Source organism: Leopardus geoffroyi, chromosome C2 (assembly GCF_018350155.1).
Source record: "Leopardus geoffroyi isolate Oge1 chromosome C2, O.geoffroyi_Oge1_pat1.0, whole genome shotgun sequence".
NCBI lineage: Eukaryota > Metazoa > Chordata > Mammalia > Carnivora > Felidae > Leopardus > Leopardus geoffroyi.
Window position 1 is genome coordinate 139,926,351 of NC_059333.1, and position 19,373 is coordinate 139,945,723.

The 19,373-nt window shown below is 36.6% G+C and overlaps 1 protein-coding gene across 7 annotated transcripts in view; it reads left to right on the forward strand.

Annotated features, from left to right (window-relative positions):
* The window catches only part of UBE2E2 (ubiquitin conjugating enzyme E2 E2), a 372,155-nt gene that overhangs the window by 66,807 nt on the left and 285,975 nt on the right, over window positions 1–19,373 (forward strand). The window contains exon 4 of one of the 7 annotated variants that reach the window (XM_045436288.1): window positions 953–11,972. The exons of the other annotated variants lie outside the window; for them this stretch is intronic. Within the exon in view, the coding sequence (XP_045292244.1) occupies window positions 953–1,364 (412 nt within the window). The 3' untranslated portion in view covers window positions 1,365–11,972. Of the gene's footprint in view, window positions 1–952; window positions 11,973–19,373 lie in introns of those variants that run through there. 7 annotated transcript variants of the gene reach the window in all.

Genomic DNA, 19,373 nt, shown 5'->3' on the forward strand with positions numbered 1-19,373 from the left:
TTCCAGTGTATGATTTTGCTTTTGTACCTAGTGACTCCTTCTGCCTCAGGAGCTTGCTCACCCAGGAATACGTGTGGTGGAAGCAACAGGGAACTGGGTAGTAAGGAAGCTGGATTTGCACCTCTCATATAGGAAGTTTGTTGTAGGCAGATATTTGAAACCCATTTAGAGTTGGCATGTGGAGTTAAAAGCTAAAGACTAAAGGCCTTAGGGACTGTGTTTGTTGTTGGAGACACATTGAAATAAAGAAAAGTAGAGGACACTCAGTGACTGAACTGTATTTACTGGCTGGAAAGGCACACAGCCTGACCAGATCAGTTCTCAGCATTCAAGGGGAGTGGATTTCAGGGCTGAGGGAAGGGAAGAGGAGAAAAAGGAAAATGCTTTTCTATCATGTAAAGGGCTGATTAAGAAAATGTCATCTACTCTGGGCATCAAAGAACAGCTTTTAGTTGATAATGCACCAGGAGCAGCAACAACTGAATAGATTGTGCAAGGTGCTGGAGCTCTTTATGGGCCGAGAGCAGAAAGCCCATGGCAATGAAAGTAGTAGAGAAAAATCCTAGAGGAAGGAAAATGCTCTGCCACTTACTTAATGTGGTAAAGGCCTGGTAGAAAAGGGGAGAAATTGTTTCATTCTGTTTGTAAGTAATCAACATGTTTTCCCGGCCCTCACAGCCCAAAATCAAGAAATAGGAGCCACAATAACACCAGAAACTAGGGATTTCTTGAAAGTCTTGGTTTGGAGCTCCTCTGTTTGACCTGGGACTCCAGAAATGCCTTGTCCAAGGGCAGGCTCTGAGTGGCTAATGGATTTACTGTCTGGCTACTATGCCAGCAGCTATGGGCTAGAAAGGCCCCTACTTCTGAGGCTGTTAACTCTTTTGTGGTCAAGATTCCTTTCCTTTTTGCCACTTTTCCTTCAATGGACAATTTTGTTTCTTGTGTCTAGTGGGCTCCCCCTACCACCAAGTCATCCACGGTGTGAGGGTCAGGAATCTTCTTCTGCTGATGGCCCATCAGTCTACCATGGTAAGATTGCCTTTGGGTTCAGGGCATGTGCCATGCCAGAATGGCAGATTTGTATACATAGTACTTGGCAGAACTTGTCTCTTGCTCTCTCAGCACTCCTTTCAACAAGAGCCCCATGGGCTTGTGTTACTCTGCACCTATGGGATGAGCCTGAAACCAAGGCGTGGGAGTCATGGGAACCACTCAGTCTGGTTTGCAAACACACTAGGGACTTAGCCCGCTTCTCTGCAGGGGTTGCTTCTGTTTTCCTCCTGGACAAGATTTTGTGTGATTTAGTTAAGCTGGTCTTCAGGAACTGTGGAGTACATATAGATAGAGAGATTAGGTCCTGATACAAGGGTCAACCCTTGTATTTTTGTCTTTTGAGCTTTCTCTATGTCTTGGGAAAAGAAATAAGGAAGAAATGGTTTGAGTGAACCCATCATTACTGGCTTCTGATTTTTCTAGCTCTGTGAGAAAGGTCATTTGTGTGGATACTTGTTACTAGTTATAATACTTAATAAGAGTTTCAGGAACGCATTTAATAGTTTCTCGTAGGTATACAATCGTTTTTCTCAAGCAGATTTGGTTTTTAATCACAAATCCTGCATTAAGAATGATAATAGTCTAACATTTTTGAGATCATCCTGACAACTGAATTTATACCCCATTTGTAAAGAGGCTGTCACTAATTGTATCTACTTGCATCTTGTGTAACCTGTGAGCAATTTGGAGGGAACAGATTCATTTTATTCATTCCTCTGTTCGTTATGCTTACTGTGTAGTAGACATGCAGAAGTGGAGATAGTAACAATAATGAGTAGAAACATGGAGTTTCTGGAACTTGTATTCTGATGGATCTTCAAAAGATTCTTGAGGGGTGTGTGTGAGGGAGGAGAGTTTTGAAATGGGCATATGGGATGATCTGTTAGGGTTCCCCAGAGAAGCAGAGCCAACAGGATGTATATAGAGAGAAAGAGATTTATTATAAGGAAGTCCTAAGATGTGCACTGCACAAGCTGGAGATCTAGGAGAACTGATGGTGTAGTTCCAGTCAGAGTCCAGAGGCCTAAGAATTGTGAGTGCTGATGGCATATGATTCAGTCCAAAAGCTCGCAAGCTTAAGACTCAAGAAGAGCTGATGTTTCAGTTTGAGTTGACTGGAACTCAAAGTTGGCAGGAAAAGACGGATGTCCTGGCTCAAGCAGTCAGACTGGAGGGCTTCCCTCTTATTTCAGGGAAGGTTAGACTTCTTGTTCTACTCAGACCTTGAACTGATTGGTTGAGGGCCATCCACATTAGGGAGGGCAGTGTGCCTTACTCAGCCTTTGATGCAAATGTTAATTTCAAAAACACCCTGAGACACACCCAGAATACTGTTTGACCAAATGTCAGTTAACACCCACCCCCAGCCTAGTGAAGCTGACACACAAAATTAACTGTCATAGACAGTTTACACTTCTACAAGAAGTTTATAGTATAAACAGCAGTATAATCATTTTAAAGCATCATGAAATAGGCCCTGAACTTCTAAAATTGTTGAACTAGAAATTACTCTCCCACTTTCCAGGATTATTTTCATTTGAAGTTGACCTGGTGTATGTTATTAAAAAACTATTCAGGTGTTAACAAACTTGACTCTTCTTAGTGATTGAATCACTCTTGTGCAGAAACCCTTTGCTGCAACGGAAAAAAAGTGCTGTTGGTAAAAGAAGGGATGTCAAATGTAGTACAGGACTGTTGAGTTAAATTTTTTTTAAAACGTACAGTAGCAATGAACTGCCATGCTGCTGTATTATCTCTCCCTATATGTAGTGCTGATTTCTGATCTTTCTGGATTGTGTTCAAAACAAATGATGGTTTGTGAATGCAAAAATATTAGTATTTTGTGATAGCCTTTTAAGTTATAAAAACTCATATCGTTGAAAAAATGCCTAGATTCATAAAATGATATTTACTGTCCACATATTCCTTTACTTATGTGTCCCATCATTTATCCTTTATCACTAAAATTGTTTACTGTTTAATGATGCAGTGAATATTCTTGTTTATAAGTTTTCTACATAGCTCTCTCTCTTTTTTTTTTTTTACAGTAAATGTTGTGCAGTTAATAAATAAATGGAGTGGAGCTGTGTCAGTGTCTAGTTTTGAATAGGTTTAATAAATGTTGCCTAATTGCTTTTATTTATACACTCTTATATAAAATAATAATAACAGCTAACTTGTATTGAGTGCTAGGTAGAACCTGGGCTTTATATGGATTTTTTCATTCAATCCTCAAAATAACCTGTGAGGGAGGTGCTGATATCATCCTTCAGGAAACAGCTGAGTACCTACTATGTGCAAAGCACTGTGATAGGCAAGGGGACTATAGGAATGAACAAAGCAACCATTGTTGATGCCCACATTCTAAAGGGAAAAGGACAGCAACTATTCTCAGTTTATTTGTAATTGTGAGAAAGACTGAAAGAGGAATTTAGGCTACTTTGAAAGTGTATCACACAGGGTATGGGGCGCGGTGTGTGACAAGAAAACAATTATCATTGAAAAAACACCTTCACAGCCTAAGTTGAGTAGGACATATGGGGGAAGGAAGTGTCTTAGGTTGAGGAGGCAGCATGTGTGCAGGCCTTGAGGTGGTAAAATGGGGGCATGTTCAAGGAACTGCAATTAGATGAAATGTGACTGGAACTATGAGGTGTCTAGAATAGCTCAGGGTGAGACTGGGGCTAGATCACACAGGGCCTTTTTTGGTCATATTAAGGATTCTGTACTTGTCCTCAAAATGTTGGGAAACGTTTGAAGTATTCCAGGTAGAGGCCCTAGTGGATTTACGTTTTAAAAAGAACACTTTGGCTGCCATATGGACAATGGGTTTGTAAGGTATACAGTTTTCTATTTGCTCTATAATTTTCATCAGCCCTTTTAATGTCAGTTTGATAGGTAGAGATGCTTACATCTCTTAAAAAGAAGCCAACTTAAATCTGTAATCATGGGGGTTGATGCAGGGGTTGGAGCTGTGGCTTGGGGGAGAAGGAAGGGATGATTCAAGGTTTAGAAGAAACTCTCAATCTCTTCCGTCTTGGTGTCCAGAAGACTAAGTTTGTATTTGAGAAGAATATGTTGCCCAGCAGTTCTGATTTGTGAACAGTCTGAATTTGGGGAGCTGCTTTCTGTCATGATGCTTGCCCCCATCCCATCTGGTGTTCAATGATCACATCAGAAAGGATGTCATTTAAGGGTCTTACTAAAAGATTCTGAGGACTCTGTAGATTGAAAGACACGGTATGGGGGAGAAACGTAGATATAAGGTTATTTTTATTTTATTGTATGATTTCTGTCTCTTTTTATCTGCCTCGTGATGCCAGTGAAACTAAGACGGCTGTCTGGCATGTGCATAGGTTGGTTGTTAGAGAGCCTCTTATGGTTTCACTTACCTTCTCTAGACAGCTCTTCCAGTAAGTTACCAACCTCCTATTTTTTCTCCTAAGATTTAGACAGTAAATTACAACCCATTTCTTACAATTGTAGTTCCATAAAAGGTACACTTCTATTTGTTCTAATTTTTCCTCTTAAATTTTAGTTTCAAGAAACAGAGCTTTTAAAAAAAATTTTCCTGCTTTTGATCAAGTTAAAAATTTTTAACTGAAAAATTTTAATATATAAACTAAGGAAAGGTTAATAGCCCTTACCATAGAACTCCTTTCCGTTTACCCTCTTTGAATCTTTTCATGATCTCAGAAGGGAAAAAAAGATGGAATGTTTGTAAAAATATTAATATATTTTGTAATGCTTTCTGTATTCTAAAATGTATTGTGTGAATCTTGTCTTGTAGTGGAATCGTGACACAGACTTATGTGTTCAAATGATCATGCTGCTTTTTACTTCGATTACTCAGAAGTAAGCTTGAGTGCAGCAAAGCTCTAAAAATTACAAGTAGAGTGGGTTGTGTTTTGAGGTCTTTAATCATTATAAACTAAAGTGAAATAGAAAAGTTCCCTCAAGATACTATTTTGGGATGTGATTTTATATTGTAGGTATTTATACTTTGGTTTTCTTTCTTTTTTTTTTTTTTTTTTTTAACGTTTATTTATTTTGAAGGGAGGAGGGGCAGAGAAAGAGGAGAGAGAGAATCCCAAGCAGGCTCTGCCCTGTCAGTACCACTGTGGAGCTTGATCCCACGAACTGTGAGATCATGACCTGAGCCAAAATCAAGAGTTGGCCACTTAACTGACTGAGCCATCCAGGTGCCGTTTGTTTTTATTTCCAATCATGTATGTGATTTTGGGATTATTTCATTACGTGAAGAAGATTTATAAAAGTGAAAGAAATAGTTCATCATAGTATTAATATTTTAACAATAATCTTCTGTACCTGCCTTAGGAAGAGATAAAAAAATTTTTTTCCTTTTATTCTTTAAAACAAAACAAAACAAAACTGAGCTAATTTAAGCAGGCAGTTTCTGGGAAAACAAAGGCTTTGGTCTACATGCTTTTGATAGTAGACGTTGTGACCATATCATGTATGCTTTCTTAATAATGTCTGACATTATCAGATTGATTAACTCAGCATGGGGCCTAATCAGATTTAACTGCGGTTGGCAGCTGTACACTAGAAGAATAGTTAATACAGAGGAGGAATAAAATTAGTTTTTTAATAAGCTGCGTTAAATAAAAAACTAAAAAAAGTATCGGGAGTGTTCATTATTTCCCATTGACATGTAAAACTGTTGTGTTCACACAGTATCCTTCTCAAATCCATGCTGACGTATATTTTCAAAGATTGGCTACTGCCAGAATATACACATGCTGATAATAAGATTTGCATTTGATAATTGATGGTGTAGGTTTCAGGGAGTTATGATTTCCTGCAGGCTTCAGAGGTCAACATTTTTATCTACGTAGTGTGTTCATTGTGTAAACGTCATAGATTATCCAACCCATCTAAGAACTAGAACCAAAACCTCTGCTTACTTTTCCTAGAATCAACATATTTCTTTAAAAACTTAGTCTTTGCTGGTGCCTGGGTAGCTCGGTCAGTTGAGCATCCATCTTTGGCTCAGGTCGTGATCTCATGGTTTGTGAGTTTGAACTCGCGTTGGGCTCTGTGCTGACAGCTCGGAGCTTGGAGCCTACTTCAGATTCTGTGTCTACCTCTCTCTCTGCCCCTCCCTTGCTTGCACTCTGTCTCTCTAAAATAAATAAACATTTTTAAAAAATGCAGAAGTAATCCTTTTCCTCATTGCTTTTTAAAAATATAATCATGAAAAGTTAATAAATGATACATAAGAAAGAGTCCTAAAGTAAGGAGTTGTGATTCTGATTCTGCTATTAACTTTAACCAGGGCCATAGAGTTTAATTAGATACATTCACCAAATGTTAAGTGAATGCCTACCATGTGTGGGTCACTCAGGGCTCTGTGGTTAGGACCAAAACAGCAAAGATTTTGACCTCATTCAAAGTGCTATTTTGATGTGCTGGAGATTCCCTATTAAGGATAACAGCCATTAATTATACATTGAGGACTGATTTTCAAAATATTATGAGAAGTGGGCATAACAAAAACAGTCCATTTCTAAATTGTGTTGCATAAAGTATTTGCACCGAATTTTCTGCTTCACGTGGTGTGACACCCAGCTTTTTAGTATGTTTTCTAAAGCTGTTGAGCTAATAAAACTTGCAGTGAATATTCAAATTTTAGTCAGATGTTATTCAGAATTAAAGTAACAAAATAACTGAGTGGAAAAGTTTGCAAATTGTATGGGACAGTTTCTCCTGGGAAAGACTAACTGTATTTCAGAGAGCAGTTTTCCAAAAAAAACATGCATTAAAGTGTACTTAGATGCCTTGTATGTTAACACATAATCATTTATATACATGTATGAGAAATAATATGTATTCAATTTCTCATGTTGCTTAAGATTTCTAAGCAATTAGAAACTTAATTAGTACAGCGTCATGACTAGTTTGAATCCCCAAAATTGAATATATTTTTAGTTTAGGGAAAAAAGCAATTTCTTTCATTTTTAAGGTACAGTGGCCCCTGACAGGTCCTTATTGTAAGATCATACAACTTTTAAACATTTGGTAAGTCCCTGAATATGTGATACTAGAGAACTTACTCAACCTTAACTGTAATCTTATGGATGAGAATGAGAATAAAAATATTCCAGATCAAAGAGAAGTTATTTTGAGGAGTTTTAAGTGCAATAAATGGAAGCTTATAATAAACATGGCTATTTAGCTGTCATTGTAGCTTTATTTTAATGTAAAATATGTCTAAGACATGTTGTAAGTACACAGAAACATTTGTTGAATTGAATTAAATGTATGTTTCCTAGGTGTAGCTTCCAAAAGATATTGAGCAGTTGTTGAACTACAATAAATAGTAAATAGTAATCACATGATCAGTATTAATTTATGAAATTGGAAGCTAATTTAGAATAAAAAGAATTGATTTGTGGCAGAATTCAGCAGTGAATTTTGTTTAAATGTACTCTTAAAACCTAAATTGCCAAGACTCTGGCTGTATAGAACCAAGCACAGCAGTATTAGATATGATCTACGACTTGCTGATAGTTTATTTAAAAACATATTCATATACTCATTTTGTGGTTTTTTTGGATCATAAATCATTCACTATACTAAATTGTCAATTTTTAGTATTATTGGACTTTACATGTACTTTGAGTCATTGTGTAAGTTTTTAAAGGGTAGGAGCACACTGTTTAACTTGTTTTCTGTTATAAACATGGTTTTAAAACGACTATCATTTAAAAAAATTATACTGTCTTTAACTTTCAGGTAATAAAGTGACAGATTCCGTTCAGTAGTTGAGGGGTAATTTAAGGAAACACTTACCCTTTTCTCTTGGATACCTCTGTTAACACTCATTCACTGATGCTTAAAATCAGTTATAGTGAGCAATGCCTTTCACTCACCTATTAGAAGGCCATAAATGCAAATAAGTGTGGGAAAGATACATGTTTGACTTATTGCCACATTAAGATTCAAATCACTGATACCAATCTCTTTTCTTAGGAGGCTTTGATAGAGAAGAGAACACAGTGGGATAGGATGGAGCTTGTAGCAAAGGTGGGCTATGGGTACCAAAGATAAATAACCTGTCATAACCTATTTTAAAATTTTGCCAATGCAGTCCCCGTGTTTAAGTCCCTTAACAGTTGTGGGATGTGTTTTGATTAACCCTGTCATTTGCAGCTCTTTCTGGTATTCAGAATTGCACCCTGAAGGTATTTTGTTATGGGGAGATTTTTGATAGTGCTAATATTCTTTGAGAAGTATAAATGTTGTACATATACCATAGCCCCCCTTACCCTTACAGTGAAGACCTGTTATGGGTCAGAATCACATTGGTCTCAGTTTTAAGTGGGAAGTTTTGAGGGATTTTGAACGGGACTAGGCATGAACGTGCAATCTCTTTGATCCTTAAAAAAATTTTTTTTTTCTAAATGTTTGTTTGTGAGAGAAAGCGTGAGCTGGGGAGGGGCAGAGAGAGAGGGAGACACAGAATCTGAAGCAGGCTCCAGGCCCTGAGCTGTCAGCACAGAGCCCAACGCAGGCTGGAACTCACAAACCATGAGATCATGACCTGAGCTGAAGTTGGATGCTTAACCAACTGAGCTACCCATGTGTGCCCCTCTTTGATCTTAATTCACATTTTGAACTTTTTTTCTCCTTTCTGTATTTGGAAGTTGAAAGTGTTCAGGTTGTTTACTTAGAAAGCCTCTTATAGACCTAAGAGCAGCCCTGGTTACCCATTTGTCTTATTCACTCAGAAATGGTGCCTTCTTTTAGTGGCACTTGCCATAATTGTCCTAACACATGTTTGACATGTAACCCACTGCTTGGGCTCAGTGAATATTTGTTGAATACAGTAGGGAATATTGGAGACTCCACTTTTCTATGTTTGCTTCCTACTGTCCTTTTCTGTGTTTACTGAATCTGCTTTTTTTTTTTTTTTTTATTCATGTTACCTTCTCTCTTACTTCACATTCAGAATTCCCATAGTGGGTCAAGTTGGTCAGTGACCATTCAGTCTGGGGTGACCAGAAAGCAGAGTTCTTACACCAGTTATCACTGAGACCCCCAGTTTCTCTTCCCTTCAACCTTTAGAGGGTTGCCTTTCCTTGGGGTGTGGAGTTCTATTCTAATTGGCTGTGGCTTGGGTAAATGGCTTGCCAGACCCAGAGCTTGAAGAATCAGTCACTCATGGGTAGGCAGAGATTATAATGATGACTGTTGGTAGAGCTGTTGGTAGAGCCTAAATGGAGAAATATATTTTATCTTCTACACGTGCTATTTATACATTAACTCAGAAACAGTTTTTATGGGGGGGTATATAAAATGCAGAAAGTATATATATTTGTATTGTGAAAGTTAAAATTAAAACTTTAATGAAAAGTTTATATTTTTGTTTAGAAGAATGATTTTTAAGTTTTCATAGTTACTTATATCTACTTATGTTTAAGTATACCTATATATCCATATTTAGGTACATCTACTTATAGGAATATTTTTTCTTGATATACTAATAACTATATCTTCCTGTGTCCATCTTGTCTTTACAATTATTACAATTGTGATCTAACATTGATAAAAATAAACATGTATAAGGAAATAACATCTATTTTCTTAAATTTCCTATATTTTTAATGATAAGAATAACCAGAAAATCTTGTGAATAGAAAACTCTGTTTCTGAAAATTCCATTAGGGGTAATATTAGATATCTGCTAAATCCCTTAGAAATCTTTGAAGTACAGATAGTTTGAATTATTTTTATTGAAGAAATATAGGCCAAATTTTCAAAAGTAGCTTCATTGTTTTTTCATGAAGTAAATATTAGCTGCTATTTACTGAGTAATTTCTTTGTACCACGGATAACTTTGGATGTAATTTTAATTCATTCTCCAGATGATTCACAAGATTGGGGAAATTATTTAAATTTTGCAAATGAATCTCAGGTTCGGGATTTGGCCACTTGTTCTCCAAGTTGTATGACTGGCAAGGAAGAAGAGCTGAGGCTTGAACCCGTCTCCATCTTATTCCAAAGCTCAGCCCTTTCCCTTAAGCTGTATTTAATTTCTGTTGTCCTATATAAATGACTACATTGCAGTGAATGAAAAAAAAATAGTATCATTTTTGGTCCTTCTGAGAAATTTTTTTATTACATTGCATTTTGTGAGCTTTCATCTAGGTCCTTCTGTCATCCGTGTGTAGATGTTAGAAGATGAATGTTCAATGTAATGAATTAATAAGTATGTAAAACCATTAGTCTAATGACACAATGACACAGGCTTACCTTCTAATGTTATTATGTATCATCTTCTGTACTGTTGTGAGCAATTTTCTTTGACTCCCACCATATATTTAATATAAACAAAGCAAACACATATAAATATAATTCTCATGTTGGAGGCCCTTGGGTGGCTCAGTTGGTTGAGCATCTGATTCTTGATTTGGGCTCAGGTCATGATCTCAAGAGTTGTGAGATTGACCACTGCATCAGGCTGCACGCATGGAGACTGCTCAAGATTCATTCTCTCTCCCTCTGCCTTCCTCCCTCCCTCTCTGTCTCTCTCTGTCTCTTCTCCCCTCTCTAAAATATAAATAAATAAATAAATAAATAAATAAATAAATAAATAAATAAATCTCATGTTGATAGCTGATAAATTTATAGGCTATTTTGGGAGATAATACTCTAGCAGTTTGGGTTCACTTTATCTAAATTGTAAATAAAATTCGCTTTGAATGTTCGACAGTAACACTGTATTTGATTAACCCAAGACTAGTATTCTACGGTGTGAAATCTAGAGTTTTATCTTCTTTCAGGATAAAAATTATATCTTTATATGTGAACAAAATTGATTTAAAGTGAAGTTAAAAAGTACAGTCAGTATACTTTCACAAGTAAGGAATGTGAAATTAACTGGGTTCAACTTATACTAAACACATATTACATTATCATTTGTAGGAACCATGATAAAAAAAATTGCAGCAGTGAATTAACTTGGTAATGGGCTAGGTTAATTTGTAGAGAAAAGATTCAGGCCAAGATAAGTAAGAATGTGGAGGAGCTGTAAAACAGTGATATAAGTATATCAGAAGAGGCAGAACTTGGACAGGGCTAAAGTTCATGTTTCATCAGATTGAATGTTAGAAGCCAAGGGAGTCCAGAGATAGCTTCATACTTTTTGGGACAGCTAGGACAGGCGGATTTTTCTCGTTAAAACTGTTATGCAAAGAGAAGTTAATAAATGTCACCCTTCGACACTCACCCCTCAGTGCAGATAGATAGGTGATGTTCCAAATTACCCCTAGGGCAACCAATAAAAAGTTTTTTTTCTTACTAGAAAAATTGGAACTTAGGAAACTCAGGCTTTGAAAATGGTCACTTACTCCCAAAATTTGTAACTAGGAAGGGGGAAGAGCTGAGACTTGAATCCACCTCCATCTTATTCCAAAACCCATGTTCTTTCCTGTTATGTGAGGATTGAAAGCATATGCCAAATCATGCAAATTTGCAGGCTTTCAAAAATTTAGGTCTGTGAGTGTCAAAGTGTGGTCTCCAGACCAGCAGCATTGTCACTTGGTAACTTGTTACAAATGTAACTAAAACAGAAACTTTGGAAGTGGAGTCAGCAGTCTTTTAACAGGCCCTCCTGGTAATTCTCATGCAAGCTGAGTTTGAGAATCACTGCCTTAGGATCTTTGCAGTTTGGAACCTTAACACAGATAAGAAGGGTTCTGTATAATGTAGGGCTTTTCCTACTTAGAGTGGTGTTAGGGATAAACTCATTTTGTGACTAGTTGATTGTAATTCAGGTACAACCTGAATTAACAACAGTTTCCTCCTTTTCAGTCCCATGTAGGAAAAAATTTTTAAAAACAATCCAAACAATACATGTGGTCAAATTTGATCTATCTGATTTATCTATTTAAAAAAAAAAAAGCCATTGGGGTGCCTGTCTGGCTCAGCCAGTAGACCACTCACTTGACTCTTGATCTTGGGATCATGAATTCAAGCCCCACATTGAGTGTGGAGCCTACTCAAAAAATAAGCTAAAATAGCTATCAGCCTTAATGTTTCTACTCTAGACGTAATTAACTATGTTCAGGGAGTTAGAATTTGGGTAAGAACTACATAAAATTTATATTATTCAAAGAAAGAGACCATTTTTTTTAATAAAAGAGAAGTAACTAATTTTAATGAACTATATGTAACTTTAACGATGTAACTAATCTGTTATTGGCCTTATTTGTGCTTATAAAATTTTGGATAGTTTAATCAAGAAATTTTGCTAAATAGTATAAAGTAATTTCATTCTCTCCCAGCGCTTCAGTAAAGAATCTTTGTACTGACTGGATATTTGATTGTATTAAGAGATTATTAGTCATTTGTGTATGTGTAAGAGAGTGGATGATACTTTGGGTATGTTTAATAGGGGACTATTTGTCTTTTGAAGATACATAATTTCATCTGTAAATATTTCAGTATGCATCTCATATTTGCTCTAAAGTAATTGGAATGGGGATAATGAGAGTTAATACATGGGGGTAGAAGGGTAACATGGTCAATCATGGGTCTGAATGTTTGTTTCTTTACCCTCCCCATTTATATGTTGAAATCCTAATACCTGATATAAGGTATTGGGCGATAAGGCTTTTAGGAGGTACTTAGGTAATGAGGATGGAGCCCTCATGAATGGGATTAATGTTTTTATAAAAGAGACCTCACAGATCTTCCTAACCCCTTCCACCTGGGGAGAACACCATGGCGGCTCTGTGAGGTTCTAGTAATGACCTAGGAAGAGAGCATTCACCAGAACACCACCATCCTGGTGCCTACATCTTGAACTTCTTGGTCTCCAGAACTGTGAAAGTTAAATTTCTGTTGTTAATAAACTATCCAGTTTGTGGTATTTGTTAGAGCAGCCTGAAGACCAAGATAAGGAGTATACTAAAGGATGTATTTTTTTCTCTAAAAGCATGCTTGTAATGTTTTTTTCCCCTAAATTTCTTAGTGTTTACTTATTTTTGAGAGAGAGGGAGAATGAGTAGGCAAGGGGCAGAGAAAGAGGGAGACACAGAATCTGAAGCAGGCGCCAGGCTCTGAGCTGTCAGCACAGAGCCCAGTGTGGGGCTTGAACCCACGAACTGTGAGATCATGACCTGACCTTAAGTCAGATGCTTAACTGCCTGTGCCACCCAGGTGCCTCTGCTTGTTAATATTTTAAAGTGTAAGGTTGGAAAGAAGAAAAACTAACAATGATGTTAACTCAGCACCTTCCTCACACAAGGAAGGCTTGGTTCTTTGGCTAACATTCCTGGCACACATACCTTATAGTGTCAAAAGAAAACTTCCCTGAGCAAAAAGCCGTTTGATACACTGCCATTGGTAGATATAAATTTCCAGTTGTATAATTAGGAAATAACAAAAGCAAATCAGGAAGAAAAACTATGAAAAATGTCACTTTAAAATACCATACCATGGATACAAAATTCATATATAAAAATTTGTCACATTTCTATGCACTGATAATGAAGTAGCAGAAAGAAAAATGAAGAAAACAATTCCATTGAACAAAACAAAACAAATGAATAAATAAAAAGCGGAAATAGACCCATAAATACAGAGACCAATCTGATGGTTGCCAGAGGGGAAAGGGTAGGAGAATGGGCAAAACGGGTGAAGGAGAGTGGGAGATAAAGGCTTCCACTTAATGACTAAGTCATGGGCATAAAAGGTACAGTTTAGGAAATATAGTCAATGGTATAATAGTGTTGTATGGTGACTGATGGTAGCTATTCTTGTGAACGTAACATAATGTATAGACTTGTTGAATCACTGTGTTAACACACCTGAAACTATGTAATGTGTGTCAACTATACTTCAATTAAAAAATGTATTAAAAAAATATCATTTACATTTGCACCAAAAAGAATGAAGTACCTAGGAATAAACTTAATCAAGGAGGTGAAAGATCTTTACTCTGGAAACTATGAGACATTGATAAAAGAAGTTGAAGGTGACACAAATGGAAAGATATACCATGCTCATGGATTAGAAGAATTAAGACATAAAAGGCATCTAGATTGGTGAGGAAGAAGTAAAACTGTCACTCTTTGCAGATGACATGATACTGTACATATATAGAATATCCTAAAGACTCCATCAAGAAACTGTCAGAACTGATAAGTTCAGCAAAGTTGCAGTATACAAAATTAATACAGTAAAAAACAGTAACTTGTTCTTTGAGTGTTCTGCAAGACGAGCACACATTTCTAATAAATTGATAAATGAGTCATGTCTTACAGTATAAGTAGTATGTGACACCAAATGTCACAAGATCACAGCTGAGCCAGTGGTGGTTGAAATTTGTTTTGTTATGTATGAGTGCTTTGGATTACAAGCGTGTTTCCAGAATGAATTATACTTACAAACCAAGCTTTTACATATATAGAAATCATTTGCATTTCTATACACTAATAATGAAATAGTAGAAAGAGAAATTAAGAAAAGAGTCCCATTTACAGTCACACTGAAAAGAATAAAATACCTAGGAATAAATTCATCCAAGGCGGTGAAAGACCTATATTCTGAAAACAAGACGTTGGTGAAAGAAATTGAAGATGACACAGACGAATGGGAAGGTAGACCATGTTTATGGATTGGAAGAATTAATACAAAATGTCCATACTACCAAAGGGGATCTACAGATTCAACAGTCTCTATCAAAATGCCAATAGCATTTCACAGAACTAGAACAAATAGTCCTAAAATTTGTATGGAATCACAGAAGACCTTGAATACCCAAAACAATCTTAAGAAAGAAGCTGGAGGTATCACAATCCCAGATGTCAAGACATATATACTACAAAGCTATAGTAATCAAAACAGTATGGTACTTAGATAAAAGTAGACACACAGATCAATGAAAGAGGGTAGAGGGCCAGAAATAAAGCCATCTTTATATTGTCAGTCTCCAAAAAGGAGGCAAGAATAGACAATGGGAAAAGAAAGTCTTGTCAATAAATGGTGTTGGGAAAACTGGACAGCTACATGCAAAAGAATGAAACTGGATCACTTTCTTACACCATACACCAAAATAAACCCAAAGTGGATTAAAGACCTGAATGTGAGAACTGAAACCATAAAACTCCTAGAAGAAAACAGGTAGTAATCTCTTGGACATCAGCCTTAGCAACATATTTATGGATATGTATCCTCAGACAAGGGAAACAAAAGCGAAAATAAACTGTTGAAAAAAAGTTTTATACATCAACATAAAAAAAGCAACCTAGGGAATGGGACAAGGTATTTGCAAAAGGTATATCCAATAAGGGATTAATATCCAAAATATATGAAGAATTTCTGCAACTGAATATCAGACAAAACAAATAATCTGATTTAAAAATTGGCAGAAGACTTGAATAGATATTTCCCGAAGAAGATGTACAGATGGCCAACAGACATATGAAAAGATGCTCAACATCACTCATCATCAGGGAAATGCAAGTCAAAGCCACAGAGATCTCACCTTACACGTTAGAATGGATAGTATCCAAAAGACAAGTAAAAGTGTTGGCGAGGATGTGGAGAAAAGGGAACCTTGTACACTGTTGGTGGGAAGGTAAATTAGTACAACCATTGTGGAGTTTGTTCAAAAAGTAAAAATATGAATACCATATGATCCAGTAATTCCACTAGTGGAATTTACCCAAAGAAATGAAAACACTATTTCAAGGAAAATGAAAACCCAAAGAATATGAAAACACTACTTCAAAAAGAAGAATGGACCCCTCTCTTTACTGTAGCTTTGCTTACAATAGCCAAGAATGGAAGCACCCAAGTGTTCATTGGTAGGTGAATGGATAAAGAAGTTGTAGTGTGTATGTATATGAATGCATGCATGTAGACACAAACTAAGCTATGAAAATGAGTGAAATTTTGTCAGTTGCAACAACATGGTTGGACCTAGAGGTATTCATTATGCTTAGTGAAATGAGTCAGACAGAGAAAGACAAATACTATATAATTGTACTTATATGTGGAATCTAAAAATAACAACCACAACAAATGAACAACAACAACAAAAGAAAGCAAACAGAGTTATAAATACAGAAAACAAACTGGTGGTTGCCTGTGGGGAGGTGGGTGAGGACGATCAGTGATATAGATAAAGAAGATTAAGGGGTACAGACTTTCAGTTACAAAATAAATAAATCATAGAGATGAAAAGAACAGCATAGGGAGTGTAGTCAATAAAATTGTATTAACATTATATGACAGATAGTAACTACACTTATTGTGGTAAACTTTGAGTAATGTAAAGCATTGTTGAATCACTAGGTTGTACACCTGAAACTAATCTAGCATTGCATGTATATTATACTATAATAATAAAGAGGTATTGTAGTATGTTACCATAAATGATAAAAGAGGGTGCATTTTTAGACCCCATACTTAAAAGATCTTTTTGATTATTTTTTAAATAGTCACATTAGCTGAATACTGTGGTATTTTATTTTACTTTTTTTTTATGACTTACTTATTTATTTTTGAGAGAGAGCGCAAGTGGGGCAGGGGCAGAGAGAGAGAGAGGGAGAGAGAGAATCCCAGGCAGGCTCCATGCTGTCAGCCCAGAGCCCAGTGTGGGGCTCAAACCCACAGACCATGAGATCATTACCCGAGGCACAATCAAGAGTTGGAAGCTTAATCAGTTGAGCCACACAGGTACCCCTGTGGTATTTCAAATGCTTGCTATTTAGTTTTAAAATGTCCAAGTATTTCTTTTTTTTTTTTTTTTTTTTTTTTTTTTTTATTTTTGGGACAGAGAGAGACAGAGCATGAACAGGGGAGGGGCAGAGAGAGAGGGAGACACAGCATCGGAAACAGGCTCCAGGCTCTGAGCCATCAGCCCAGAGCCTGACGCGGGGCTCGAACTCACGGACCGCGAGATCGTGACCTGGCTGAAGTCGGACGCTTAACCGACTGCGCCACCCAGGCGCCCCTGTCCAAGTATTTCTTAATATTTAGTTAAACTCAGGAGACTAAAAGAAACAACACCTGCCAATAACATTACAATTACAGCCTTTCATTATCAAATTGTAATAAGTTGTTTTATATTTCCATTTTAGGAATATAAACCTTGTGTAAAAGTGGTTTTCCTTTATGTAATAAAATTTTTCCTTAAAATGCTGTTACACTTTTGGGTAAAGTTGATTGATAGACTGTTAATTTCTCTTGTGATGTGTGTGTGTGTGTGAGCGTATTCAGAATAAACTAAAGAGGACTCATTTGAAACGTTTCTAAAGGAAAACTTGAGTTCAGTAACAAGTGAATATAAAAAACATTCTTTAAACTTTTTAAAAAATGTTTATTCATTTTTGAGAGATCACGGGTGGGGGAGGCGCAGAGCAGGGCAGGGGACAGAGCATTCAAAGCAGGCTCTGCACTGACGGCAACAAGCCCGATGTGGGGCTTGATCTCACAAATCATGAGATCGTGACCTGAGCTGAAGTTGGACACTCAAAACCAGCTGAGCCATCCAGTCGCCCCAAGTATGAAAGACTGGTTGGTTTTAGAATATATGCAGAGGAAGTATTTGTCACCACAAAACCCAAATATGTATTTACTCTCTCGTAGAGTTAAGATTGGTGACTACAAAGTAGCAGCCACTTGTATCTAATAGGTCAGTACAGTAAATGTGGGAGCACTTAAATTAGATTATGGGTTATTTCCTGAAGCTATCCAGGCCACGTGGAGCCCAAGGCTTGCTGTCTCTACTAGTCTAGGTCACTGTTTCTCAGACTGGAATGCATGTAAGAATCACCTGGAGATCTTGTTAAAAAGGCAGACTTTCTTTTTAGTAGGTGTAGTGTGGGGCCTAAGAAAATGCATTTCTCACAGGTTCCCAGATGATTCCAGTGTCTATTTGAACAGCAAAGCGAAGGATTGTCGTAGTTGGGAGCTAGAATTTAAAATCTCGGATAAAATGTGATTAGGGATAACATATTTCCACTGAGTTTTAAATATTTCAAATTTTAGTCTTTTCTTGTGTTTAAAAAATGTTATTTGCTTCAAGGGCTGCTGATAACCTCTCTAATACTTTTTACTGACTAGATACAAATGGTCCTTGAAAGAGGTGCCAGTTGGGAGGCCTTTGTGAGTTAGGAAAAGATGTCTTTCCTAAGTAATGCAGTCCTGCATACAGGGCTTGAACTTGAGCCCTCACTTACTCTCTAGGCTGGAAGCCTTTGTGCAGTATACATAGACTTACAAATTACTGGTTGATTCTGCCTTTTTAAACCTCTTAGTATAAAGTTACAGAACAATGTGAAAAGACATTTAAAATGCTTATTATAGTGTTAAAATCAACTGCTCAAAAAGTATATAAACAAAACAAGAAATCCCTCTTTTTATAATAGGATTTTTCTCTATGATTTTAATATTCATGCTTTAAAAAAATCTTGCTGTATACTCAGGCTAACTAAAATGCAGAGAATATATACAAGCAACATACTATTAATGATCTTAACTTGAAAAATAGCCATATCCACAGATTACCACTTGTAGGGAAATGGTTCCCCAATATTTGTTATCAGGCAAATAAGAAGAAATTGGCAGTGTTAGTAAGGTTTTCATATTTATAAATTTATATTATTTAAGGGACTTTTATTATTTTTTTGGGTGTTATAGTATCCTCTTTGTGAAACAACGTGGGTAATATATAGAGGTATATTTTTGTGTGTGTGGTTGTGTGCAGGCATGCATACCCATGCTACTTTTTGTTTCTGACCTTATTTTCTTCAAAGTGAGAAACAGCTCCCTTGGTCTTTAAGAAAGAAGAGAAATACCAACAAGGATCCTGGTAAAATTTGGAGGGAGATAAAATGGTAACAGTCTTTTTACTTCCTTTACCTGAGAGACCCTCTCATCTGGCTACTGGGTGCCTCATAGTTACCCAAACTCTTGCATCACTTCATGAAAATTCACCTCCTCCTGGGAGAAATCCAGGCCTTCACAATAATCTTTTGTTAGAGTAGCATGGCAGGTAAGAACTTGAATTAGACCGTCTGTGCACTATCACTTAATGGCAGCATAGCCATTATGTAACCCTTGACAAAGCTGTGTAACCTATTTGTGCCTTTTTTATTCATATTTTAAGATCAGGATAAAAGTACATCCTTTGTATGGATGTGGCACAGTCAACATAATAAGCACTCAGCTGCTTTATTGTCCTCATCCTAATTTCAGTTATTGGAAGGAAAACAACAGATTAAAGTAAATAAAAATTAACACCCCCACCTCAAGTTTGTTTCAGTCCTGGTATGCTT